General features: G+C 42.5%; 1 protein-coding gene across 1 annotated transcript in view; it reads right to left on the bottom strand.

Annotated features, from left to right (window-relative positions):
• The window catches only part of ANK3 (ankyrin 3), a 750492-nt gene extending 730604 nt beyond the window's left edge, over nucleotides 1–19888 (bottom strand). The window contains exon 1 of the mRNA XM_018042183.1: nucleotides 19578–19888. Coding sequence (XP_017897672.1) covers nucleotides 19578–19634 — 57 coding nt within the window. The 5' untranslated portion in view covers nucleotides 19635–19888. The remainder of the gene's footprint in view (nucleotides 1–19577) is intronic.

Genomic DNA, 20990 nt, shown 5'->3' with positions numbered 1-20990 from the left:
GCAAGGGCAGAGTTCATTTGGGGAAAGGCTGGAGAAAAAAGAATAAGAATGGTCAGAAAGTCAGATGTTCCAGGGAAAAAAAGATGAAGGATAAAAACGGTAAGTTGCACTGGGACAAGCTGATAAAAGACCTTTTGTGCAACCCTAAGATTTTGGACTTTATTTATGATGGATATGATAAAGGGTTTTCAAACAGGAGAAAGACATCATATTTGTGTTTTGCAAAGATAAGTAAGGACGCCAGCTGTCCATTAAAAGACAGTGTAGAAGCAAGCAGACAATTTAGGCAACTGTGGCTTGGTCGAAATGGCTTAGGTCAAAGATGATGAGAGCCAGAACCAAAGCAGTGGCACAGAGCTGAAGAGAGGATTAGATTTGAAAGTCACGTAGGAGGCAGAATCACAAGTATTTGTACCTCACTAAATGAGAGGAGAAGAAAAGTCTCATTAATGACTCAGATTTCTAATTTAAAGCAATGATTACAAATAGACAAAAGGCTTCTTCAGGACTCCGTGTAAATGTGTATTAGGTATTTACTCATCCCTTCAGAGTCTTCATCAATTTCTGAGCTTAGACTTAGCTCACTGGAAGGTTCTGGAAAATACCATGTACCATTCTGATTGACACCTCACCACAGTTTGGGAGCATAGACAATTTTTAAGCAGGTAGAACTCATACAGGTTAGGGAGATACTCTGAGTAAAAGTGTAATGATTTGACCAAGCTCATATATATTCTGAATAACAGACTGAATCGAAATTTTCCAACTCAGGGAGCAATTTATTACACTGATTTTTCAAACACCTGGAGAATTCCAGATTGATCAGTTCCACATATTGAGAGATTCACTGGAGACTTAAGTAGACATCCACACAATCTAAGCCATGCCATTTCAAACCTGGTAACAGCTTTGAAGAAGGAAATGGCAACCCACTCCAGTATTCTTGCCTAGAGAATTCTGTGGACAGAGGAGCCTGGGGGCTGCTGTCCATAGGGTCGCACAGAGTCGGACGCAACTAAAGTGACTTAGCATGCATGCATGCGTTGGAGAAGGAAATGGCAGCCCACTCCAGTATTCTTACCTGGAGAATCCCAGGAACAGAGAAGCCTGATGGGCTGCTGTCTATGCGGTCGCACAGAGTTGTACATGACTGAAGCAACTTAGCAGCAGCAGCAGCAATAGCTTTGAAATCCAACCAGACTTTGCAAAATGCAGCATGGACCACAAGATTTTAATTACTGCTTATATACCTGTTCTATTAGACCAAGAAAACTAAAGTACACAGTTTCCTGGCACTCCTAATGCTTTAATAAGATTAAAAGTTATCAAAACCTTAAAGAGATGCTAAAAACCTCAAATCTCAAGAAATCAACTTCGAAATATTGGATCACCACTGAGATATCAATTTGCTGCTGCTAAGTCGCTTCAGTCGTGTCCGACCCTGTGCGACCCCAGAGACGGCAGCCCACCAGGCTCCTCTGTCCCCGGGATTCTCCAAGCAAGAACACTGGAGTGGGTTGCCATTTCCTTCCCCAATGCATGAAAGTGAAAAGTGAAAGTGAAGTTGCTCAGTCGTGTCCGACTCTTAGCGATCCCATGGACTGCAGCCTACCAGGCTCCTCCGTCCATGGGATTTTCCAGGCAAGAGTACTAGAGTACTCTACTCTTACTGGAGTAGAGTGCCATTGCCTTCTCCGATCAATTAGCCACTACCTGTATTTAGCAAGATGCTAAATTAAATTAGTTCCATGGAAAAGCTACCACACTAAAAAAGAAGAGTACATTTAAAATACAATATGTAAGGACTTCCCGGGTGGTTCAGTGGTTAAAAAGCTGTCCTGCAATCTGGGGCAGATGGGTTCAATCCCAGGTCAGGGAACTAAGATCCCACATGCCTCAGAGCAACTAAGTCTATGGGCCACAACTAGAGAGTCCCTACACCCCAACAAAAGATCATGCCTGCTACAACTAAGAACCAACTCAGCCAAATACATTAACTGGAAAAGAGTAACCCCTGTGTGCTGTAACTAGACAAAGCCCATATGCAGCAATGAAGATCCAATACAGTAAAAACTGTAAATAAACAAATAAAAATGTTAAAAAACAATATATAAATAAATATATATATATATTTATACAGCACTAAACAAGTCAAATAAATTACCTTATCATACAATTTGATCCTTACAACTCTGAGATGCATAAAGCAGGCATTATCGTTATCCTCATTTTGTAGATGAGGAAATTGAACTGCAGATAAATTCAGAATCACACTTATATTCTCACATATCTTCTGACTCTAAGTTTATATCCCTTCCACTAAGTAGAAATGATTCCTTTTTCTTTATATTTTGAGTTGTTGAGATAAAACACAACATTAAAATCATTTCTTGGACTTTCCTGGTGGTCTAGTAGCTAAGACCCTGAGCTCCCAATGCAGGGAGCCCTGGTTCCATCCCTGGGAAGTAGATCACATGCCACAACTAAGGGCTAGTGTGGTTAAATAAATAACTAAATATTAATAAATAATTTATATTGAAGCTGACTTGCAGTCCGTTAAAAAAAAATAAAACCATTTATTTATTGTCAACATTTTGCTGCATGGTACTGCAGATCAAACTCTTACAAAGGAGTTAGGCTTCATCTGCACACCACAGGTAAACCTGAAATTCTCCTCTGAACATCTCTTACAAACAGGTAGACACTGGGATTACTGATGGTGTAATGAATTTCTCTCCAGCTTCTACACCTATTATTAAAATCACTGGCTAACTTTCTCATCCCCAGCAGAGTTGCTTGCTGAATATGACACCTCCACAATAGTAATGGATAAACACTTTCAAAGTTGATCATTTTGAGTTGAATTTTTAACCATTATGACTTTGTTCCACAGGAAGGATAATTGCTGTTATAAAAATGTATAATACATACAAGACAAAAGACAAAAGAGGGACCTAGGTCCCTCACACTGCAGGCAGATTCTTTACCAGCTGAGCCTCCAGAGATGCCCAAGAATACTGGAGTGGGTAGCCTATCCCTTCTCCAGCAACTCTTCCCGACCCAGGAATTGAACTGGGGTCTCCTGCATTACAGGTGGATTCTTTACCAGCTGAGCTACCAAGAAAGCCCCAGACCTCCAGAGCGGCACCATAATAAATATGCATGGTTTTAAGCCAGAAAAGTGATCTATACTTCAAATTTAATTTGGAAAACATTACAATTTTTTTTTTAAAAAGTGAAAGCGAAAGCGTTAATCGCTCAGTCATATCTGACTCTTCGTGACCCCACGGACCATAGCCCATCAAGCTCCTCTGTCCATGGGATTCTCCAGGCAAAAATACTGGAGTGGGTAACCATTCCCTTCTCCAGGGGATTTTTCTGACCCAGGGATTGAACCTAGGTCTCCTGCACTGCAGGCAGATTCCAGGATATATCTGCAAAATAAAACAAAACTACACATTTAGATTCTTTAAGGATAATAATACACATGAAGACAACTACTTCTAGATCTAATAGGATACTGCACACCTTCTGAACACATGAAGACTGATAAGGACAGCTTGAGTATCATTTTATAATTAAATATGTAGTACTATATTACACGTAAATTTTGTAAAAAAAAAAAAAAAAAAAACTGACAGTCCCACATGATATATCAGTCTCAATTATCCAAAACATAAAATAAACAAGGAAGTTAATTTTTAAATTATACCAACTCAACAGTATGGTATCATAAATGTTTAAAAAGAAGAAGATGCTGTTCTCTGTGCAAAAGTACATCTGAAACTTTAGAAAACAATTCAAATTTTATTTTACGTGGAATATTCGCCCTATATATAATGATAATGAGGTCTCTTTAGTTAAGCCTAGTAGTAACAGAGTTCATCGTATAAAAGGTATTCAAACTACATTAGTTCAGTTTAGTAGCTCAGTCGTGTCCAACTCTTTGTGACCACATGCACTGCAGCACGCCAGGCATGCCTGTCCATTACCAACTCCTGGAGTTTACCCAAACAAGTCCATTCAGTCGGTGATGCCATCCAACAATCTCATCCTCTGTCATTCCCTTCTCCTCTCTCCTTTAATCTTTCCCAGCATCAGGGGCTTTCCAAATGACTCAGTTCTTCACATCAGGTGGCCAAAGTATTAGAGTTTCAGTTTCAACATCAGTCCCTCCAATGAATTATTCAGGACTGATTTCCTTTAGGATTGACTGGTTGGATCTCCTTGCTGTTCAAGGGACTCTTCTTGAACACGAAGACTCTTCTCCAACACCACAGTTCAAAAGCATCAATTCTTCGGCACTCAGCTTTTTTATAGTCCAACTCTCACATCCGTACACGACTACTGGAAAAACCATAGCATTGACTAGACTGATCTTGGTTGGCAAATTAATGTCTCTGCTTTTTAATATGCTGTCTAGGTTGGTCATAACTTTTCTTCCAAGGAGTAAGCATCTTTTAATTACATGGCTGCAGTGATTTTGAAACCCCCTCCCCTCAAAAAATAAAGTCTCTCACTGTTTCTATTGTTTTCCGATCTATTTGCCATGAAGTGATGGGACCAGATGCCATGATCTTAGTTTTCTGAATGTTCAGTTCTAAGCCAACTTTTTCACTCTCCTCTTTCATTTTCATTAAGAGGCTCTTTAGTTCTCCTTCACTTTCTGCCATAAGGGAGGCGTCATCTGCGTACCTGGGGTTATTGATAATTCTCCCGGCAATCTTGATTCCAACCTGTGCTTCATCCAGTCCAGCATTTCTTATGATGTACTCTGCATAGAAGTTAAATAAGCAGGGTGACAATATACAGTCCTGACATACTCCTTTCGTGATTTGGAACCAGTCTGTTGTTCCATGTCCAGTTCTAACTGTTGCTTCCTGACCTGCAGACAGATTTCTCAAGAGGCAGGTCAGGTGATCTGGTATTCCCATCTCTTTCAGAATTTTCCACAGTTTTTAGTATTCCACACAGTTAAAGGCTTTGGCATAGTCAATAAAGCAGAAGTAGATGTTTTTCTGGAACTCTTTTGCTTTTCCGATGATCCAGCGGCTGTTGGCAATTTGATCTCTGGTTCCTCTGCCTTTTCTAAAACCAGCTTGAACATCTGGAAGTTCACAGCTCATGTACTGTTGAAGCTTGGCTTCAAGAATTTTGAGCATTACTTTACTAGCATGTGAGATGAGTGGAACTGTGCAGTAGTTTGAGCATTCCTTGGCATTGCCTTTCTTTGGGACTGGATTGAAAACTTACCTGTTCCTGTGGCCACTGCTGAGTTTTTCACATTCGCTGGCATACTGAGTGCAGCACTTTCAAGGCATCATCTTTTAGGATTTGAAATAGTTCAATTGGAATTCCATCACCTCTACTAGCTTTGTTTGTAGTGATGCTTCCTAAGGCCCACTTGACTTTATATTCCAGGATGTTTGGCTCTAGGTGAGTGACCATACCACTGTGATTATCTGGGTCATGAAGATCTTTTTTGTATAGTTCTTCTGTATATTCTGCCATCTCTTTTTAATACCTTCTGCTTCTGTTTGGTCCATACCATTACTGTCCTTTATTGTGCCCATCTTTGCATGAAATGTTCCCTTGGTATCTCTAATGTTCTTGAAGAGATCTCTACTCTTTCCCATTCTACTGTTTTCCTCTATTTCTTTGCACTGATCACTAAGGAAGGCTTTCTACCTCTCCTTGCTATTCTGTGGAACTCTGCATTCAGATGGGTATCTTTTCTTTTCTCCTTTGCCTTTTGCTTCTCTTCTTTTCACAACTATTTGTAAGGCCTCCTCAGACAATCACTTTGCCTTTTTGCATTTCTTTTTCTTGGGGATGGTCTTGATCACTGTCTCCTATACAATGTCAAGAACCTCCATCTATAGTTCTTCAGGCACTCTGTCTATCAGATCTAATCCCTTGAACCCATTTCTCACTTCCACTGCATAATCATAAGGGATTTGATTAAGCTCATACCTAAATAGTCTAGTGCTTTTCCCTACTTTCTTCAATTTATGTCTGAATTTGGGAATAAGGAGTTCATGATCTGAGCCACAGTCAGCTTGCGGTCTTGTTTTTGCTGACTATATAGTTTCTCCAACTTTGGCTGCAAAGAATATCATCAATCTGACATTAAATAAAGTATAATTTTTAACTTCAATCATTCAGAGGGCTGAATTAGCCATACTCACTGAGTGTACTATCATTATTTTCTTTCCTTATTTATTTCTCTTTATCTCCTTAGCCCACTCCCATGCACTGGGCCCCACAGGCAGCCATTCTAACATGCTTAGTGAGTCCTTTAGGTAAGTGTTCTTACAAGAAGTGTACCGTGCTGTGCTTGTGTGTTTTCACTTTGCATGTTAGTCCCCAGTCATGTCTGACTCTCTGCGACCCCATATACTATAGCACACCAGGCTCTTCTGTCCATGGAATTCTCCAGGCAAAAATGCTGGAGTGGGTAGCCATTCCTTTCTCCAGGGGATCTTCCCGACCTAGAGATTAAACCTGGGTCTCCCGTATTGCAGGCAGATTCTTTACTATCAGTCATCAGGGAAGCCCATTATAAATGTTTAATTCAAATGAATGATAAATATACCTCCACCCCTTACATTTTAGCAAGCACGATAGTCTTCATATCCATCCATGGTGCTTCTGTTTACCTAACCGATCGCTGCTAATGGTTGCAGACAACTCCACGATGCGCACCCATCAGTCCATCCCTCCCAACAAAGTTCACCCAGTTACCTCCCCACCACCAGCACCCTTACTAATAATGCAGCCGTGAATAACCTTGCTCACATTCTCTTGGAGACCTGGAGGACACATTCCAATGTCTGACTGTAGAAATGGAATTTCTGGGTCACAGAGCAGCTACCTAGCTAATTTGCTTAAATAATGCCTGAGTGCTTTCCAAAACAGCTGCCCCAGACTGTGCTCCCACCGTCCACACACAGGGTTTCCTGTTTACTGCCCAAGTCCCTCCCTCAACTTTGCCACATATTAGCTTCATAAAGACCATGAACAAGTCTACCTCTGAACCTTGCTTTTCTTTTCACTAAATTTAGACTATTTACTCCAACTGCCTGATGTGGTTGTTCTGAGGAACAAATGTTTGAAATAACATGCAAGTATTTTAAGGAATATAAATAGTTGTCTACAAATGTAAGCAATTACATTGCTGCAATTTCTGTTCTTATGATAATTTCTAAATATCTTGCACCCCCATAAATTTACACACACCTCTGCCAAAAGAGAAGAGATAACTGAATAAACTTGAACCTTGGAAAATAAAACTTTCTCCTGGATACCTAAACATTGAGGGAGACTGAAACAGAATGAGGAAAATACACTTTCTCCTTTATTTACTCATCTGCGCATTTACTTGGGGCTTCCCTCATGGTTCAGCAGTAAAGAACCCACTTGCAATGCAGGAAATGCAGGTTCTATCCCTGGGGTTGGGAAGATTCCCTGGAGAAGGAAATGGCAACCCACTCTAATATTTTTGCTTGGAGAATTCCATGGACAGAGGAGACTGGTGGGCTACAGTCCATGGGGTGCAGAACAGTCAGACAGGACTTAGTGACTAAACAACAACAATGCACTTGCCTAATCAAAGATTTTAAGGACTGGCACTCTGCTAGTAGTAAAATTTAAAAAAAAAATTGTAGCGCAAATATGTACATAGTACATAAACAAACTTTCCATCTATGTCTTAAATTTTGTACATAAATTTTATCCCAAAATGGAACTACCTCAAAGTTGGTAGCTTCTGATTTCATAACCTAACAGCTCCTATTTACTGACCACCCACTGTATCAATGTATCATATATATTTCCTGAAACACTTAGAACAGTCCTGCAAGGAGGATGTTATTAGTTCCTCAAGTAAGAAAAGAGAAAAGAAACACAGTTAAGTGATTTACCTAATAGAGTAATTAAATGGTAATTAATTGGCAACAGACCAAGCTTCCTCTTTCCACACCACTTCATTTCCTCTTGAAAGATATGTTCAAAGATACCTTCAGCAGAGGGCAGACTATCACAGAAGCTATAAGGATATGAGAAAAATGCCACAGAAATTATAAAGATACAGGCTTCCCTCGTGGCTCAATGGTAAATGCTAATGCAGGAGACGTAGCTTAGATCCCTGGTCCAAGATGATCCCACAAGCCTCTATTTTTCAGTTCAGTTCAGTTCAGTTCAGTTCAGTCGCTCAGTCGTGTCTGACTCTTTGCAACTCCATGGACTACAGCATGCCAGGTCTCTCTGTCCATCACCAACTCCCGGAGTTTACTCAAACTCAAGTCCATTCAGTTGGTGATGCCATCCAGCCATCTCATCCTCTGTCGTCCCCTTTTCCTCCCTCCTTCAATCTTTCCCAGCATCAGGGGCTTTCCAAATGACTCAGTTCTTCACATCAGGTGGCCAAAGTATTAGAGTTTCAGTTTCAACATCAGTCTTTCCAATGAATATTAATTTCCTTTAGGATGGACCGGTTGGATCTCCTTGCTGTCCAAAGGACTCCCAAGAGTCTTCTCCAACACCGCAGTTTAAAAACATCAGTTCTTCGGTGATCAGCTTTCTTTAGAGTCCAACTCTCACATCCACATATGACTACTAGAAAAACCATAGCTTTGACTAGACAGACCTTGGTTGACAAATTAATGTCTCTCCTTTTTAATATGCTGTCTAGGTTGGTCATAACTTTTCTTCCAAGGAGTAAGCATCTTTTAATTACATGGCTGTAGTCACCATCTGCAGTTATTTTGGAGCCCAGAAAAATAAAGTCTCTCATTGTTTCCACTGTTTCCCCATCTATTTGCAATGAAGTGATGGGACCAGATGCTATGATCTTAGTTTTCTGAATGTTCAGTTTTAAGCCAATTTCTTCACTCTCCTCTTTCACTTTCATTAAGAGGCTCTTTAGTTCTTCTTCACTTTCTGTCATAAGGGTGGTGTCATCTGCATACCTGAGGTTATTGATATTTCTCCTGGCAATCTTGATTCCAGCTGTGCTTCATCCAGTCCAGCATTTCTTATGATGTACTCTGCATAGAAGTTAAATAAGCAGGGTGACAATATACAGTCCTGACATACTCCAATCGCGATTTGGAACCAGTCTGTTCCATGTCCAGTTCTAACTGTTGCTTCCTGACCTGCAGACAGATTTCTCAAGAGGCAGGTCAGGTGGTCTGGTATTCCCATCTCTTTCAGAATTTTCCACAGTTTGTAGTATTCCACACAGTCAAAGGCTTTGGCATAGTCAATAAAGCAGAAGTAGATGTTTTTCTGGAACTCTCTTGCTTTTTTGATGATCCAAAGGATGTTGGCAATTTGATCTGTGGTTCCTCTGCCTTTTCTAAAACCAACTTGAACATCTGGAAGTTCACAGTTCATGTACCGTAGAAGCCTGGCTTCAAGAATTTTTAACATTACTAGCATGTGCTGCTGCTGCTGCTAAGTCGCTTCAGTCGTGTCCAACTCTGTGCGACCTCAAAGATGGCAGCCCACCAGGCTACCCCATCCCTGGGATTCTCCAGGCAAGAACACTGGAGTGGGTTGCCATTTCCTTCTCCAATGCATGACAGTGAAAAGTGAAAGTGAAGTCACTCAGTCGTGTCCGACTCTTCGCGACCCCATGGACTGCAGCCTACCATGCTCCTCCATCCATGGGATTTTCCAGGCAAGAGTACTGGAGTGGGGTGCCATCGCATTCTCCTTACTAGCATGTGAAGATGAGTACAATTGTGTGGTAGTTTGAGCATTCTTTGGCATTGCTTTTCTTTGGGATTGGAATGAAATCTCCCCCCCAAATTTGATCTGAGATAATTCATTCTCTAGAGATGCCTTTTACTGGTACAGTTAAGCATATACTATCTTTTGATTCTCCAACTCCTGATATTTAAACTCCTATACACACACCATAGGTGTGGTTGGGGGAATATCTGTGTCAACCAAATGACCTATCCAAAAACTTCTATATTCATAATAGCCAGTTTACTCATAATAGCCAAAGCTGAAAACAATCCAAATGTCTGACAAATGGATGAACAACCTATGGTATACTTGTTCAATGAAATATTGTGCTATGTGCTAAATACTTCAGTCCTCTCCAACTCCTTGCGACCTTATAGACCATAGCCAACCAGGCTCCTCTGTCCAAGTGATTCTCCAGGCAAGAATACTGGAGTGGGTTGCCATGCCCTCCTGCAGGGGATCGCCCCAACCCAGGGATCAAACCTGCATCTGTACGTCTCCTGCATTGGCAGGCTCATTCTTTGCCACTAGTGCCACCTGGCCTTCCCAGGTGGCTCAGACAGTAAACAATCTGCCCACAATGGGGGAGACCGAGGTTTGATGCCTAGGTCAGGAAGACCCCCTGCAGAAGAACATGACAACCCACCTCAGTATTCTTGCCTAGAGAATCCCTGGGACAGAGGAGCCTGGCAGGGAAAGAGTCAGACACCACCGAGTGACTAAGACTATGAACTATTACTCAGCAACAAAAAGGAATAATCTACTAATACCTACAAGAGCCTGGATAGATATCAAAAAGATTATGCTAAGGGAAAGAATCCAGGAAAACATGTAGGTAAAGCAAATCTATGGTAAAAGAAATCAAAGCAGTGTTTGCCTGGAAGGTTGGAGGGAGTTTAACTGGGAAGAACAGACGTGAACTTCTTAGGATGATAAATGGTCTGTCATGAGGAGGTAAAATGTTTGTAAGAGTGGGAGAATTGTACACTTAAATTTGGTGAATTTTATCATATATATATATAAATTATACCTCAATAAAGATGACTAATAAACTTCCACACACCAATACATACACAAGAGAAAAAAATATCTATTATGCTTAACTTGACCTCCAAAGCAACAGAATCTTAAAAATCTCAGTTACACCCTTCTAACATCTAATAATCCAGTTACAGGCCTCAGTTCTCTCATTTCTTTTTTTTAATTGATTTTTATTAGACTATACTTGATTTACAACATTCTGTTAGTTTCTGCTGCATAGCAAAGTGAATCAGTTATATGCATAAATATAGCCACTCTTCTTTTAGGTTCTTTTCCCATTTAAGACATTACAGAGTATTGATTGGAGTTCCTTGTGCTACATATTCTACAGGAGGTTCTTTTTTTATTTTTTCACACAACAATTCAATACAAATTCTGTTCAAGTTCCCATACACTATAAACTAGGAGACAGTGGAATATATCCAGGGACACAAATCAAGGTGTAAAAATTTCATGGTCTAAAGGTATTCAAATCACACAGTCTGTTCTCTTATCACTGCAGAATTATGTTAGACATCAGTATCAAAGGAAATCCGAAAATAACCCATATATTTTCAAGTGCAATGTGACACTTACCAAGAGAGCCTTGACTTAGCCACTGAAAGCCTAGATAATGTTAGAAAAATGAAAACAACAGGCTGACTGTAAAGAAGAAAGCATTTAAATGAGAAATTGATATCACAGATACTTTTTTAAAAACCCACGTATTTGGAAATTACATACAAAGATACTTTGAAAGACCCCATGTATTTGGAAATACAATTAAATATCCACTTTTAAATGATGGGTGTATCTACAGTAGATTCCCATTAGCTATCTATTTAAATAGATAATATTTAATAGAAAATAGTGTCTGTATATTTAATAGACAATAGTGTGTGTATATGTCAATACCAATCTCTCAATTTATCCTCCCCACCCCATCCTTTCCCCCTTGGTTACCACAAGTTGTTTTCCACTCCATTTGTTTTGTAAATAAGTTCATTTGCACCATTTCTTTAGATTCCACATATAAGCAATAGCATTTGATATTTGTCTTTCTCGGTCTCACTTCACTCAGTGTAACAATCTCAAGTCCATCCGGTTCTCTCACTTCTAATCCAGATATTTCAGGATCTACTTGGTATTTATTTTGTCCCCAGTGGAAAAAGAGATCCAATCTACCGTTCTCAGTACAAGAGTCCTTTCTCTACTGAAAGTTCATTTAAACAGCCTACTAAACTATGAGATTCTGGAAAGCAAAAACTAGTTCTTATTTACCCATGCTGTATGCCTAATATCTGTTAAGTGCCAAATATGTTTTGGATAATCAGATTTTATTGGTCCAACTAAAAAAATTCAGTGCTTTGCACAATATATAAGTCATGTGCTGGAACTAGCTAATATCAGCTTTCAGGAAAGCCAACTCTGTACATTTCTTCCCAACTCCACGTTCACCTTGCACCAGCAGCTTGAAATAAGCCACAGTGAAAGTCTTTCGTGATACTATGATTTATAATAAGAAATATAGGGACTTCCCTGATGGTCCAGTGGTTAAGACACCTCATCTCCAGTGCAAGGGGCATGGGCTCAATCCCTGGTTGGGGAACTATGATCCCATCTGCCTCTGAAAATAAATAAAATGGGGGTTTATTTTAAAAGAAAAGAAATATTTATTTGGTCTTCAACCTGTTCCTGGCACATGCATGCGTGCTGTCGCTCAGTCATGTCCGACTCTTTGTGACCCCATGGACTGCAGTCTCTCAGACTCCTCTGCCCATGGAATTTTCCAGGCAGGAATACTGGAGTGGACTGCCATTTCCTCCTCCAGGGAGCTTTCCAACCCAGGATAGAACCTGCGTCTGCTGCAGCTCCTACGTCTCCTGCTTTGCCAGAAGGATTGTTCACCACTCCGCCACCTGGGAAGTCCCTGTTCCCAGTACAAAGCTCCTAAAACCCCTGAGAGCAGTAAAGGTGTCTTGTTATGTTATTAAGGTGACTTCTGAAAAGCTCCTAGGGAAGGGAGGTCAGCAGACAGTGGAACCAACCACCTGCTTAGAGGGTTGGGACTGAAAGTCCCCATCCACCCCACTCCCTCGACCTCAGGGGAGGGAAAAGGGACTGGAAGTTGAGGCCATCGCCAATGGCTAAGGATTTATTTTTTTTTTTTTATTTTTACTTTATTTTACTTTACAATACTTTATTGGTTTTGCCATACATTGACATGAATCCACCACAGGTCATGCCTCTGTAATGTGTGTGTGTTAGTAGCTCAGTTGTATCTGACTCTTTGTGATCCCATGGACTGTAGCCCACCAGGCTCCTCTGTCCGTGGAATAACGAGGCCTCTATAAAAACCCAAAAGGAGGGGGGTTAGCAGAGCTTCCAGGATGGAGATGCAGCTTTGCTGGGGAGACATAGGCAGAGCTGCATCCTCTGAGAAAACACGGAAGCTCCGAGCCTCTTCCACAGACTTTGCCCTATGCATCTCTTCCATCTGGCTGTTGCTGGGTTATATTCTTTTATAATAAACTGGTAATCTAGTAAGCAAAATGCATCTCTGACTTCTATGAGCTGCTCTAGCAAATTACTCAAACCCAGGAAGGGGTCACTGAAACCTCTAATCTATAGCCAGCAGGTAAGAAGCACATGTGATAAGCTGGGTTCACAGTCTGCACCTGAAAATGGGCAGGGCAGTGGGGGGCAGGCTCATGGAACTAAGCCCTTAACCTGTGGAATCTCAGGCTATCTCAGGGTAGATAGTTTCGGAATTGAGTTGAATAGCAGGACACCCTGCTGACGTCAGAGCGCTGCTTGCTTAATGTGGGGGAAACCCTAGACCCTCCAAACATGCACTGGAACTCATCACCAAAAGTTGCATTTTCACTGCAGAATTGGGCGAATGCTATAAATCAGGGCTTTTTGGTTTTGTTCTTTGTTTTCTGAGACACAGTCTACAGCATATTACTGATCAGTCAAATTTAAGAAAGAAGAAGGAGGTGGGAGGGATGAAGGGGAGAAAGAGGGTGAAGAGGAAAGAGGAGAGGGGGAAGGAAGGAGGAAATGGGGGGGTGCAGGAGGAGGACAATCGAGAGAAAACCTAAAGGACCCACAGAGGTCAAACAGTTATCCCACTGCTCTCCACCTAAGTGAAGTGTCCCACGTCACTCCCAATCAAATCCCCTGCCTTTGGTGAATGTTCAGTTACCAGCCCAGATCCACTGAGTTGTCTGGTTATTTCCCCTTGGAACTAATAAATTCCTGATGCTCTAAATCATCATGAATTGCAAAAAGTACAATTTCCTTAAAGTCAGGTTTTCAGGAGAAAATAAATCACTTAAACAATACAAATAAACTTGAAAGTTCCCAACATTTGGAAAATTATCCTAACATCAGGAATGTCAAAACAGGAGTGGGAAAATGCTTCTGTATCACTTTATTTCTAATTATCTCTATCTCTCTTTTAGAGTAAAAAGAAAAAACTCTTTTCATTTTTTTTGAATCACAGACTATTTCAGCTGGAATAAACCCTCAAAATAGTTTTCTCCAACTCTCTCCTTTTCCAGGTGGAGAAACGGAAGCCCATGAGATAATAAGATTCTGAGGTTCCAGTGCTAAAGTTCCTTGGGAGATGGGGACTCCATTCCTGGCCTCCTGATTTCATCATCATGGCTATGTCCATTGCTCAAGCCAACAGGGGTTCCAATCCAGTTTCAGCCCTTACCAAACATAACTTGCATGGCCTTCTTGAAGCTCAGTTTCCTTGTGTATAAAACAAGAAGAGTTACTAATTTCTACTCCACAATTTGTTTTAAAGTATACAATATCTACCAGGAGAGGTACAAGAAGTCACAGTTGTTATTATTAAAGATGCATATGTCTTCTCTATTCAATTAAATCATGAACTTTTTTAACATATGAGGATATTTACCCACAGCACTGTCTGTAGGTGCCAAAAAACTAGAAATAAGGCAAGTGTTTGCTAACACGGAAATTATGAAATAAATTACAGTCTATCCACACCATGAATATTAGGTCACGATAAACAAGAATAAATTAGATCACTTCTTCAGACATTTCTCTATCCTTTTTGGTACAGGTTTCCATTCTGTGGCACTTTGCAGTAAAGAAACCGGGAAGTGTATTTCCTGATGCACCTCTCCTTAAATTCTTAGGTACCTTCATCTACATTTTCCTTCTTAATTATACACCAAGGCCCACTCTAAATATGAGGCACCTGATTAAATGATCCCAAAGATCTATGCCTGGAAAATTTCTAGTGCTGGCACTCTGTGAGTGCTGTCTGATGTAAACGCAAAGTCACTTGGATTATGAGAGTAAAAACCAAGACCGGATCGTCCTGCTGGTCCACTGGTTAAGAATCCTCCTGCCAATGCAGGGGACATGGGTTCGGTCCCTGGTCCAGGAAGATTCCACACGCCTTGGGGTAACTAAAGGCCATGCACCACAACTACCCAGCCTGCAGTCTTGAGCCCAGGAGCCGCAAAGACTGCCCACGTGCTGCAACTAATGAGGCCCTGGCTCTAGAGCCTGTGCTCCACAACAAGAGAAGCCACCACACCCAGGGAGCAGCCCCTGATGGCTGCCACTAGAGAAAGCCTCCACGCAGCAACGAAGACCCGGAGAACGCAGCCACAAATACATACATTTTGTTCAGAAAAGACTCTTATGTACCTGGGAGTGCCTTCCACATGACAGGAGTGCAAAGGACTGTTCATATGGCTAATGCCAATTCTAAATCTGAATGCTGGATCCTTCTCAACATTTATTTGATCATCAAATATTAATTGAAGGCCTATGGTGGGTCAAGCCCTGTGTTTGATGTTAAAGAGCAAAGCTGTAGTCCCAGAACTGCCTTTTGTCCGATTCCATATAAAATGTCATGACATGAAAAAAAGAGACAGGAGAAGCCCCACACCTGTAAGCAGACCCTTGGCATTGAGTTATGGCATCATCCAGAGGGGCTGCAGAGCAGCAGTGAAGTTCCATGCTGGAGGGACATCACAGCCACTAGTGAATCACCGTAGGTATTTTTAAAACTCTATAGGAAACTGCCTTACCAAGTCAGTCACACACAGTTCTTTAGCCTACAATGGTATTTAAATTAACTTCCATTCTGCTCCTTTCAGCTACCAGACCAGGTCCAAATATTCACGCCCTGCCCAGAAAACAAAATGTATGTTATGGCCAATTTTTCAATATTTCCCTTTTCTTATTGTTATCTGAAAAAAAAATAAACGGCAGTTACTAAGCATCATCTGATGAAAGAATCCCAAAATAATTTATTTCACATTTTGAAGCTCTAACTCCAAACACTAGTCCACTTAATGTTTATTTATTACTAGCTTCTTCTACAAAAAAATATTAATACCACTTCAGTTCTGAAAACATGTAACTTTCATATTCACGTGATTGCTTTCTTCTTGTGATTGCTTTCCTCTTGAGACATTGGACTGTCCCAAGAGAGGAAATTCAGGAGTAATTTCCAGAAAACATCAAAGAATTGGTTCTATTAATACTTTGGTGCCATTGATCTCACCCCCATGGTCAAGCAGGAACCTAACTGGTTCCTGGAAAAACCTACATCCTTTTGAACAAACAAATCTATTGGAAGATACTGTTTGCTCACAACATCAAACACAAAGGACAAGTGTCTAAGTATTTCAACCATGAATACAGATTTTGAAGATTTTCTACATCCTTTATAGTCCAATCAGGAAAAATTTGCTCAAACACACACAGTACCTAACTCAGATAGAACACAGAACTTTGAATCTATAACTAACAGCAGGTGCCACTGCTGCTGCTGCTAAGTTGCTTCAGTCGTGTCCGACTCTGTGCGACCCCAGAGATGGCAGCCTACCAGGCTCCTCTGTCCCTGGGATTCTCCAGGCAAGAATACTGGAGTGGGTCGCCATTTCCTCCTCCAATGCATACATGCATGCATGCTAAGTTGCTTCAGTTGTGTCCGACTCTGTGCGACCCCATGGACAGCAGCCCACCAGGCTCCTCTGTCCACAGGATTCTCCAGGCAAGAATATAGGAGTGGGTTGCCATTTCCCTCTCCAAACCAGCTGTGCCTCTAGAACTTAAAAACATGGCGAATAGAAAGCACACAATATCAAAATAACTTTTAAAATGATATCATGAATTAATTTAAAAATTTTAAGCTGTTTTCACATATTGACATGGGATGAAAATGAAAAATCACGATTAAATGTCCCTACTGTTCCATTAGCATTAACCCAACATCTCGCTGGCATTTACATTTGCAAAATCCAAGGCTAGAGTTATATGAACAACAGCCCAGTCAACACCGTCAAGGAAAGGTTACTTCAGATCTGATTAGATGATTAGCAACCTTGATCTTTTCAGAAGGGTAGACTTTAAGAAGTTTGGAGACATTTGTAACAAGGCTAAACATTCCACTTAAAATTACTTAACTCAGAACCATTCTTATGTAAAAGTGTCAGGTAGCCTGTCTCATCCACTTCAGGTATTTATTCAAAAAAGTAAAAATAACATTTATCTAAGCTAGAATTTTACATGATCACCAATTTGGATTATAATGATTTCCTGTAACTGCAGAAGCACATTCTACAAAAATATACAAACATACATTTTGTGCATAAAAAAATGCATAACTTTAAAATATAAATGTTACTAATTGGAAATCAACCCAAGAACAATCACTGACAGTCCAGAACAATTACAATATTTTCAATTACCAAAATCCTATTTTAGAATTCGGCAGACTCAATGCATTAATGCTGTAAAAGGGGGGAAAACTGAAGTACTGAATAAAGGAAAAACCACAGCTCTAAGGAAACTACTGCCACACAAATGCAAACAAATTCAGAATCCACAGTGTCTCCTTGGATTCCAAAACACACCACTGGTCTTTATACTGTCTGCAGGATACTAAGCCACATTCCTTGTTATGAAGCCTCACACACGGCTGTGCAGATTATGAAACTGATGTTTATTTATGCTCTAACAAAAAGAACAGTGAGAACTGGCATAAATGGTTCATCATAAATAACCATTTCACTACAGTCCAGCTTCACAACTCACTTATCCATCCTTCACGGATTTGAGAACTAAGAGAAATCAGCCCTCTAGGTATCAGTAGCTGGTTGAAGACCAGCTTGCTTGGTGGATGGCTTGATTTCAGCCAGTTTTTGTTTCAGAGCTGTGGTTTTAACTTTACATTCACTTTCAGTATTGAAATTTTGCTTCCTTGAAGATGCATCCATTTGAGCCCAGGTCAGCAGATTATAAAGATGCCTGAACTGCTCTGCCAGCAATTCCTATCCACTCTGAAACTGTCTCCCTCCTAGAGCCTACTGGACGTGGCCTACCCTCCTGGAAAAAGTCCTGGTAGAACCCTACCGTGTCTCCTGCCTCTGCTTTTACCAGAAAGCTGCCTCTTCCAAAAGTAGACAAGCCACACAGGCTCTCGAAACAGCGAAAGGAAAACTCAGAATCAAGGTAACAATAAAACACCAATGGACTCGGTCAAGACTTAGGAGTCTTTGAAAGACTTCCTTGATTCCCACAGGATTTTGAGTGATGACAACGGAAGGAAAGATATTATAGGGGCTAGGAGGTTTGTGTGTTTCAAGAGCAATTCCAAATAATTTGAAACTAGATAAACTACTGCTGTCAAAGCTATACAAAGGTGCCTCGGTTTCTGGAATGGTAATATTTCTTTTTCTATCACAGATAACGTATGCACATGGTTTAAAAAAAAAAAGAGTCCCCAAAGATACGTGAAACCAAGTTTGCCTCCCACCCGTCCTCCAGCTCCCTTCCCAAGGACAACTTCCGTTTAAGTCCCCTTCCGTAGACTTCCAAGCACATGCAAACACACGCCCGTGTTTTAAACCAATTATCCTCTATTACACACACACACAGTGGCAGCTGCAAAATTGCTACTAAACGCCTCTGGGCTTCAGGGTGGCAATCTGTGGAGGGGTGTGGGGTGGGAGGAAAGAGAAGCTATCCTGAAGCTGTGGATTTGCACAGCATGCACCCGGTTCTTACTTTGTGGGTGTTTGACTTGCACGCCAATGGAAGTCTCTCAAAACCAGGGCAGAAGGTAAACCCACCGCTAGCCAGCCCTTGGCACTGCACTACCTATCCGCATTGGCCAGCACTTTCTGCATGTCTCAATCTTTAAAGTGGATTTTGTATTCTCACTGGGTTACATGTAGTGTGTCGACTCACCTTCAGAAAAGAAAAGGAGGCGGGGGAAAAAAAAAAGAAAAGGCTAATACTTTGAAGGTAACTTTCAGAACCAGGTGATTTCCTCCCTTCCCCGCCAAGGTGCGCGTGTCCTCGGGAACGGTTCAGCCTGGCACGGAATCACTGGAGCGGCGAGCCCAGAACACAGAAGCCCGGAGACGGTAGACCGCGGCGAGGGCGTCCGGAGCCCTGGGCCGCGCTTTTCTTAGCGCGGAGGCAAATGTCTCCGAGCAGAGACCCCCTACATCTCGGGGCCCTACCTCCTCCCCCAGGATGCTCGCACGCCGGGGCGGACGGAGAGTTCCGGACTCTGCCCGGAACGGCAACTTGAGTCCCGCGCCCTCAGGCGCCGCCGGATCCCCGACCGCCCGCAGGGTCCCCTCCTCTCGCCTCGCCGTCGCCGTCCGGCAGCCCCCAGGAGGGCAAGGCTGCCGGCGGCGACCCTCCCCCCGACCCCCCGTCTCCCGCGCGCCGCGATCCCCGCGCGCCCGGGCGGGAAGGAAGCCACAGGTAGGGGGCGGCGCGGCGCTCACCTGCGCAGGAGGGGTGCCCTCGGCGCCGGCCGCAGACGAGGAGGCGGAGGAGGCCATGTTGTGCAGCGGCGGCGCCGAGCGGCTCCTTCCAGGAACTCCGCTCTCCCCTCCCCGCCCTGCCGCTCCGGCCCCCAAACGTGGGACTTCTCGGAGAAAAGTTCGGCGGCGGCCCCGGAACGCCCGCCCCGTGCGGCGTCTCCTCCCCTCTGCCGCGTCCCCAGCGACCGCCAGGTGCCCGCCGGGACCGGTGCGCGGGGGGCGGGCCCCGCTCAGGTAAAGGCGCGGGGCGGCCGAGCCCGCTCCCCGCTGGCCGCGAGGAGCATGCCCAGTCGGGCGGCGGCGGGGAGGGGGAGCGGGTGTCCGGGGCTTGGGATGGAGGTGGGGGCTCACCTGAGAAGAGGGGGCCGCAGGTGGCTCCGGGAAGGGACCGGGGGCGGGGGGGCAGGTCCTGTTTCCTGCGGGTTGCTGAATTATAATAACAAAATAATAGTTTATAGGAATTATATTATCCCATTAAAACAAACTAATAAAACCGCTAGTAACAGTAATCTCTACTGGCTCAAGGGCTGCTTATTCAAGCGCTAAGTGAATAAAATCTGTAGTTAATTTTTCTTTGGCGTTTTTATTATTTTTAATCCATAGCTTGCAACCCATGGAGAAATAGCGTTTGCGGCGCAGGCAGTTTCCAAATACTGTCCCTAGCCTCCTTCCACCCATCCGGGGTCCCAGCGGCACTTGGGTGGCCTCAGCTACCTGTCTAGTGAAAATATGAAACTCTGGAGTCGTCGTCGGGGTGTGAGCGTGTGAGCCAGACACTGAGCCTGATCCATCAAGGAAATAGGGGGCAGGACCTCTGAGTGTCCTTGTTTCTGGGAGCTCAAATGGCAAGGCTTCACGGAGCTCCTGTCCTGGGAGACGGTTGGATTCAGGACGCCGCTCCCACAGAGCTTATTCAGGGTGGGGTGCAGAGGGAGGCAACTGGCCCTCGCAGAAGGCCTCCCAAAGGGGAGACCCTCGCTAGAGTCAGGTACAGGGAGCAGCCCAGGCGTTAAGGGACAGCCAATCATATTGGAGAGAAAGTTATTTTTCAATTCTTCCTCAGCTCTTCTGATTGCTAGAGGAAAGTATTCTTTCTCAAACACTGGCTAAACTTTCTATTTATCAGGGCCCAGATTCAAAACCCTAGGTAAGCACTGGTAGCTAACTAAATGTTCATTGTTTTGTTTCGTTGTTTACTGTTATTTTCCGTTTACGGCAAATGACAGAGGTGTTTTTTACTGATGGTTGGGATCCAAAGTTTTCTTTTTAAGCAAATATGTGTAAGTGCAACAACATTATATAATTATAATAATATATGTCTTACTATCTATTATTTATCTATATAAATAAAGATTTTAATCGTTTGGGTGGAAC

The sequence above is a fragment of the Capra hircus genome, chromosome 28 (genome assembly GCF_001704415.2).
Source record: "Capra hircus breed San Clemente chromosome 28, ASM170441v1, whole genome shotgun sequence".
NCBI classification, from domain to species: Eukaryota; Metazoa; Chordata; class Mammalia; order Artiodactyla; family Bovidae; genus Capra; species Capra hircus.
This window is presented reverse-complemented; position numbering and strand designations above follow the sequence as displayed.